This window comes from Triticum dicoccoides, chromosome 5B (genome assembly GCF_002162155.2).
Source record: "Triticum dicoccoides isolate Atlit2015 ecotype Zavitan chromosome 5B, WEW_v2.0, whole genome shotgun sequence".
In the NCBI taxonomy this organism is placed as follows: domain Eukaryota; kingdom Viridiplantae; phylum Streptophyta; class Magnoliopsida; order Poales; family Poaceae; genus Triticum; species Triticum dicoccoides.
The window spans coordinates 354,233,218-354,241,309 of NC_041389.1; the positions used below are offsets into that span (position 1 = coordinate 354,233,218).

The 8,092-nt window shown below is 51.1% G+C and overlaps 1 protein-coding gene across 1 annotated transcript in view; it reads right to left on the bottom strand.

Annotated features, from left to right (window-relative positions):
- Positions 1–8,092, bottom strand: part of LOC119309514 (probable leucine-rich repeat receptor-like protein kinase At2g28990) — a 15,865-nt gene that overhangs the window by 4,748 nt on the left and 3,025 nt on the right. Inside the window, exons 2-4 of the mRNA XM_037585504.1 lie at positions 3,656–3,815; positions 2,956–3,490; positions 406–875 (exon numbers count right to left, since the gene is read on the bottom strand). Of these exons, the coding sequence (XP_037441401.1) occupies positions 406–875; positions 2,956–3,490; positions 3,656–3,815 (1,165 nt within the window). The remainder of the gene's footprint in view (positions 1–405; positions 876–2,955; positions 3,491–3,655; positions 3,816–8,092) is intronic.

Consider the following 8,092-nt stretch of genomic DNA (forward strand, 5'->3'; position numbering starts at 1 on the left):
TTCCTAAATTTACTGAGTTTGTCAAAAGAATAAATCAACATCTACGGTACCAAATCAATATCACGAGATCTAACATAAAGTATATTTTCAAAATTGAACTTATATGAAGTTGTAGATGTCATATCTTGAAATAAATCTGGTCAAATTTAAACAAGTCCGACTTAAAATAAACGGGATATGCCTTATAAACATGGATGGAGGGGGTATTTGTTTTGACTAATCATACATTGTCCTAAACACGATGTTTTTTTTTTTGGGTGGGAAATCCTAAACACGATGTTTTACAAGTTGACACATTTTGTAAGGAAATAAGACTTCTTTTGCAAGGAATAAACCAAACGTGTCTACAGTGACAATAAATGAGTGGGGTAGGGAAACAGATAGGGAGTAGGGGAGGCATCTCACAGTCTTTGGTGGACGTCCTCGGAGTATCGTGGGGGATGTTGTTGTAAACCTCGTATGCATTGATCATCGGAGGCAGCACGGATGTAGGGCTGGCTGCAAGAGTGATATTGTACTTGCCGTCTGTAGTCTTACTCCAGGTAGAAGAATACACATAACCAGCGGCCAGGTAGGAGGGGCTGTATTTATCCATCAATTGCTCGTCGTTCACGTAGAGGTCAAATAGCCGGAGCTGGGTGTTTTGGATGTCGCTGAAGTGTAGGAAGAACGTAAACTCGAATGACCTTTTGTACGTTTTCCATGTATTGACGTTCAGCACCGTGCCATTGTTGACAGGTGCGACGGCTGTCTCTAGAACGGGGATGGGCACAGGAAAGCTGCCGTCCTGCAGGATGGGCTCCTTGGTGGAAAGGTTTGTCCACGATGAGTTGGGATCCCACTCCCAGAAGCGATCGTATGGATCGTCGGGAAACCTTCATACAAAATGATAATCCATCATTGAGGAAATCAATGAAACATAACTGTTTTTCTTCTCGAGACTATCTTATGAAACATTTGTGCAAAATGCATACAACATAGAAAATGTCTACATTATAACCCAGCAATGCCATTTCCAAAATAATTATGCAATGAAAATATACCATCCATTGTGATCCAAGATAAGCGCAAACATTTTACCGCACAACTGTGTTTTAATGAGGTTTCAAGATCAGAGAGTCTCACACATGTTTGAAGTTTCACATGATGTTTTTATTAATTTTGTACAACTTATATTTTAGAAGAGTTTCACTAATGTGATTGAATTTCAGAATTCAGAAAGTGTATTTTTTAAAAGAAAATTCAAAGCAGTTTCACACATGGTATTTGGTGTACCACACGTTTCAGATTAAAAAAATAATACTCCCTTCATTTCTAAATATAAGACTTTTTAGAGATTTCAATACGAACTACATACAGATGTATACGGGGGCGGGCCCAGTTCAATTCAAGGGTATTCAGTTGAATACCCATGATATTTGGCAAAAAACTTTATATATATAGTATATTTCATCTGTACGCAGGGGAAAACGAAATAGATGCAGGAAATAAAGGCCAGCTAAGGATTTCAGCCCGAAAACAAAGACTAGCCCACTTCTCTCTGTGGTCCTCACCACCCCGACCTGGCCCAAGTGGCCCAAATCGCTGCAGCAAGATGCAGGGCCTGCACGCGGTTAGCTAAAAAGGCATATCGCACGAGACGAACCGGCGCCTCCTAATTCTGTTCGCAACTTCGCACTCGTGGAGTTGTGGGTAGGGCATGGCGGCAGGGCTGATTGCCGTCCCCTGAACGCACGCGCGCACGGCGGCAAAGGTAGGCGGGCGGCGGCAACGCAAGCATCTGACGGCATCCATCCCTCAACCCTCGCAGCTTCGCTTCATCTTTAGTCCATCTCGACAGTTGACAGCACCAGGCATCACCGCATCGAAGGCTCTCGGTAGGTTTCCAATTCCAAAGCCACAAGTTCAGTCGTTCAAAATCTGTTTGATAATTTGAGGTGTTCGTGTTACTGAACATATTAATTGTCCGACTGTTAAAATTTGGATCTGCAGGTGTCAGTGCGTAGTCTTCTTCTTCCGTTGTCCAGTATTGACTTACAACAGTAAGTTAACTTGGTTAGTTGGATTTCTGTTTTAGTATTTAAAAATTAGAAATTTGTTTGCAATGAATTATGAATTGTTTAGACATGACGATTTGCGATTTTCCACATGAATTACAATGTGGGAATGTTTATAAATTGGAGAATTATTATGATGAACATTATTTATAAAGATTAGTTCTCCTATAGTTTGTAAGTTTTTTCTAATCATTTTCTACTTCATATCTTTTGTACTCGTATATCTTAAGATGTTGTCACTTTGATATGTTGACTAATTAGTTTTTCTATCTGTTCAACAATTTCGAAGCATGACCAATTTTACGATTCTATTATATTGTGTTATATCTTTTATATTATATTATGGCATACTACATCTTTTATATAATATGGTGCTATAATCAATTAAACACGCCAAAAAGAAGGATTTATAGGCTTTAAAATAGTTATTGAAATTTTGAATACACTCTCTTTGAATCCTGGCCCGCCCCTGGATGTATATAGACATATTTTAGAGTGAAGGAAATATCCTCGCGCCACTTTTTGGAGGGATAGGCGGTGAGCAAAACTGCTGAATCTTGGGAGAAGGGGAGAGGTTTTCAGGAACTACTCAAATTTTAGGGAGTTATACTTTAGGAAGGGCTAGATAGTGTTAACTAAAAACATGTGCCGGAGGTTTCAAACTCCTTTAAAAAAAAAGAATACAGTTTTATTTTTCGAAACTGACGACTTGCTGGTTTTTAAGGGAAAGTATATGGAGTCTTGGGGATGCTCTTATGGTTTGTAGCCACCGGATGTTGTGCCTTATGGTTACCCAACAGTTTGGGCGGCCAAGTATTTCAAAATCATAGTATTAGTTATTTAAAAACAAAAACAAAAAGAAAAAAAAACACATCGTCGGGAAACTTCAAAAATATACCGGATTAAAGTGTCGTTTGTCCCCAGATTTTTCCTTGCAAAGGCGGATATGGACTCGTCAGCGGTGACCTGTGGGTAAAGCGTGGCTTCGAGCGGCCTCAGCTCCACCGTGTTGACGAACGGCGTGCCGCTGCCGGTGTTCACGAGGCACACCGGCACCCAGCTCGCCCATGCGATGAACACCGCCTCGGACCACCAGTAAGAGCTCCCGTCGAACGTGTCCCAGTAGTTGCTTCCCAGGTGAACTTCGAACGACGGGCTGGTCTTGCCGTCGTAGTCTCCATAGAAGAACACCATCCGGACCAGGTACTTGGCGCCGCTCTCGGTGGGGAGCGTGTAGCAGTTCCGTAGGCCGGACGGGAAACTCCTGAGCGTGCGGCGGTCCTCGGGTGTGGCACTGGTATCGAACTCGGCGGCTACCTTGTGGTTCTCCCCGCCGTCGACGTACGGGCTGTCGGAGACATAATCGATGTCTGTGTAGGTGTCCTTGCGCCCGCTGAACTTGGCATCCAGGCCGCAGTCGATGCTCAGAAAACCTGATTCGTGACGGAATATCAACAATCGGCAGGACGAAAAGAATTAAAATCCCGGTCAAAATCCGGCTATTCTGATTCGTACGAAATATCAACAAGCGTTTCGGTTTCAGTGTTGTATGGACATATGGATGGATACGACAGATGTACTTGAGGTGAAAAATCAACCTTCTCGCTGAGCAGCGACATGAACTGCTATGGCTGCTAACACTAATGCAGCAAGGAAAACAAACATCGACATGAGAAAACAACTCAGTTGATCACTACGCCACATGCAGTGCACGGCGAAGAGGGCAATTCCTAATGTATATATATTGCGCGCCAAGTACTGTTGGGTAATCATTCGCAAAAGGAAAAAAAAAGTACTGTTACGTAGTCCTTCTCGTGATTGACCTGCGAGGGAATACTGTTACTGTCTGCAGCTGATGCAGCCCAACTTGCACCAGGGCTCCTGGCCTTAGAGCATCTTCAGCCGCGCTCCCAACAGGCCCTCCCCATGCGTTTTTTTCGCGCTGTCGTCAAAAAAACGTCGCGTCCCCAAGACGCTGAATTCCGCCGGCTCGGCCCGTTTTTGCGCCCGGCGATCGCAGGCCGAACCCGGCGCACTGGAGGGCGCTCGGGGGTTCCGGTGCAAGAAAAAGCGCACTTGGGGCCACACTGCTAGGCGAAAAGTCGCGGGCTGGTGGCGCCCGCCCGGCCCAGATCTAGGCCCTTTGGGCCCCATCTGGTCCTGGGCGGGCCGGCGACAGGTGTGGCGTTGGCGTGGCCATCCGGAAGCGGTGGCGAGCGGCGATGATCGGCGGGGGCTGGTGGCGTCGACGCCAGCCTGCTGCAGCGTGGCCGGCAGGGCTTAGCGGGCCCATTTTGGGCCTGGCCGGGCTAGGGGTGGCCTGGTATGCCCCGCTGCCGTGTTCGGACGGCTACCGCGAAGGTGCCGGAGGCGCGAGCCTCCCGCACGACGGCGGTGGAGGTGGTTCCCTCTCGCTCGGCCTCGGTGCTGCTGCTCCCGTCGCTTGGATCTTCTCTCCGGTCTTCTTGGCCTCATGGTGGTGCTCGCAGCGAGACGACGTTGGTGGCGGCGCAACCGTGATGGCGCATGGTAGGGCGGTGGTTTGGCTGGTCGGCTCCGATTGGCCGGTGGGGTTTGGCGTGCGGGAGAAATCCTTGCCGGTTCGTCCGGCTCCGATGCGGTGACACCGGTGGGTGCCACTATCCCTTCTTGGAGGGTGTCGGGACCTACGCGTACTGGGGGAAACCCTAGGACTTGTCCGGGCAGCAGCGTTGTCGGTGTCGCATCCCTTCTTGGAGGTGCTGCTTAGTTCGCGGTAGATCGGAGCCTTGGGCTGTGCTGGTTTGTATCCGGAGGGCGCAGCGGTCGCGGGTCTGCCACGCTTTGTCGAGCTACCGCTGTTGGCATTTATTTCTTTTTCTTTTTCTTTGGGCCTGATGTGCTGCTCGCAGCAGCATTGCGTTGTGTACAATGGTGGTTTGCTTTGGAATACAAAGCGGGGGGAAACCCTTTTTTGGTAAAAAGTCAAGTTGACCGTCCAGATTCGTCTCCGAACCCCCACCCCCCGCCCCCGCGCGCTCGGCCGCCACCCTGCTGATCCCAGCGCCGTCCACCACCCACCACAGCTAGATAGACCATTCCCCGCCGGAAAAAAGAGGATGTTTCACCGAGGCAGCCTCTCCATCGCCGTCCGGGAAACTTTTTCGTCGTTTCGACCGCGCAGGGCCTGTACACCGGCGGGTGTGCGCCCACCTCGCTCGCAAGCTGTTCGGTGATTTGCCCGGCCCGGCGATGGACTCAGAGGACGAGGAGGCGCTTGAGGCGTTGTTGGAGGAGGAAGCCGAAGCCGACGTCCAGGAGCAGGAGCATCTCATGGTGCTCGCCGGCCTGCTCTCGAGCACTGAAAAGCCGCGGCGAGGTGGCTCGGTGCTGGAGCGGGTGAAAGCAAAAAATCGGCATCGTCTGGAAGGCTACTGCATGCTCTACTCCGACTACTTCGCCGACGCTCCATTGCACGGCGAGAAAACATTTCGGCGCCGTTATCGGATGAGCCGAAAGCTTTTCCTCAGGAGTTAGGATTGTGAATTTTATTCGGGAGTTCGACAGGTACTTCATGTGTAAGAAGGATTGCACCGACACACTTGGATTCACCTCAATCCAGAAGTGCACGACAGCTATGAGGATGCTTGCATACGGAGCTCCCGGTGATTCACTCGACGACTATTGGCGCATGGCCGAGTCCACCACCATTGAGTGTTTCTACAAGTTCTGCGGGGCAGTGGTGGCAGTGTTTGGACCGCAATACTTGCGAAAACCCAATGCGGAAGACACTGCTCGGATCCTAGCACATAATGCAACAAGAGGATTTCCTGGGATGCTTGGTGGCATCGATTGCATGCATTGGAAATGGAAGAACTGTCCATTTGCTTTGGCAGGGGTTGTACAAAGGCGCCAAAGGCGGTTGCAGTGTGGTACTTGAGGTAGTGGCCACACAGGACCTCTGGTTTTGGCACTCTTTCTTTGGGATGCCAGGAACTCACAATGACGAGATGGTCGACATTTGTGAAGACTATCTCAAACCCTGTGCCAGGAGGCAAGAATGCCTTCTTTGCGAAGGTTCAGGAGGCTTGCAGGAAGGATGCCGAGCGGGCATTTGGTGTGCTTCAATCTCGATTTGCTGTTGTCCGGTACCCTGCTCAGACCTGGTCGAAAGATCAAATATGGGAGATCATGACTTGTTGTGTCATCTTGCACAACATGATCATTGAGAGCGAGCAGGAAGAGCCAGTATTTGACACAGAACCATATTACAGTCAGGGTCCTCTTGCCCAAGTTGATCACCAGCTACCGGCAACCTGGACTGACTATCTCAATATGCGTCAGGAGATCCGAGACCTACAGGTGCATCAAGAACTGCAACACGATCTGGTGGAGCACCTGTGGAGGCTCAAGGGCGACGCCGATAATGACGTGTGATGAAATATGAGTTTTTATTTGTTGAACTATATAATTTGTATTGAACTATTTGATTTATATTGATTTTCTATGATGAACTGTGGAGGCAAAAACACGCCGAAACACGCCGAACTATGTGATGAACTATTTGATTTTATTTGTTGAATTATTTATGTGAGAATTCACGTCGAAACACGCCAAACCGCGCCGAATATGAACCGATTCACACAGATATCGGGTCGTTTTTGGACGTAATTGGGCCGAATAATGGGCCGAAATCGGCGCTTAAGGGCGACGACTGGGTGCCCAACCGCCCCCAGAGCCGATTTTGCCGCCGGCTCGCCCCCAGGCGGCAATTTTTATGCCTCCTGGGGGGCCAACGGCTGGAGATGTTCTTAGGCTTATGACCTAAGCATAAGTTGGATATGTTACATGGGGATTGATGATGTATACGCAGGTCGGCTCCACTAAACACACAAGTGGAGTAACAGAAAATCAGGTTACGAAAAATGGTTTCCCTCGCTTTGTATTACAAAACAACCACCGATACAGCCAACGATAGGTGCTGAGGCCGCAGCACAAACAAGCCCAAAGAAAAACAGAGAAAAAAGAAAGAGAAACAAATGCCAACAATGACAGATCAACGAAACGAAGATGACCGGCGACCACTGCACCCTCTGGAGAAGTACCACCATGCTCCCGGCACTTCGAAGCGCCGCGTACCAAGCAACACCTTCAAGAAGGAGGCGATGATGACGCCGCTGTTACCCGTACTAGTCCTAGGGTTTCCCCCGGTACGCGGGGGTTAGTGGGGGGAGGGTGTACCTGACGCCCTTCAGGAAGGTCCCACGGCACCCACATGCGTCATTGCGTTGGGGCCGGACGAGCCACCACAGACTTTTCCCAACCCAACCCCACCCCCACCCCAGACGAACCATAGTGCACTGCCCATCACGCCGCCCACCAACACGTGCCACCACGGTCACCGAATCAACTTTGCCATCTCCCTGAGGTCACCGACACGAGACCTGGAGGATGGGAGAAGAGATAGTGGGCTCGGGGGCATCCGCAACATCAACGACATGAGGGGACAACCACCACCGCCCCCGCGGAGCCGACCGGACGCACGAACAAGGGGCCTGCCAGGCACCGAGGCCATGCCGGACCCAAAAGGGTTCAGACAGCCCCTGCCGTCACGCTGGAGCTCGCCGGCCGACGAAGCCGCCACCGCCCGCAGACCACCGCCTCCACGCCACTAACCAGGGAGCAGCGTCGCCGCGCATCGAGTCGCCGGCCCGCCCTAGCCCAGATGGAGCCCGAAAGGGCCCAGATCTAGGTCGCGCGGGAGCCGCCGGCCACCAACACCGCCACGCCGTCCCACGGCCAACGGCCTCGCCGCCGCACCAAGGATCTCGAAGCCCGCTGAAATCCCGCCACCGAGCCACACCGCAATCGGCCGAGCTGCACCGCCGCCATCGGGAGGCCCCGCGCGCCTCCCATGAGCGTGGGGGGAAGGAACGGCTCGCCGCCGCCAGCGCCGCGCGGGCAGGGCCCAGCAGACCAAGTCGGCGGCGGCGGGAGGGAGAGGGACGGGGAGGGGGCCGAAGGAGAAGGAGCGGCAGGGGCCTGCCTGTCGCCCG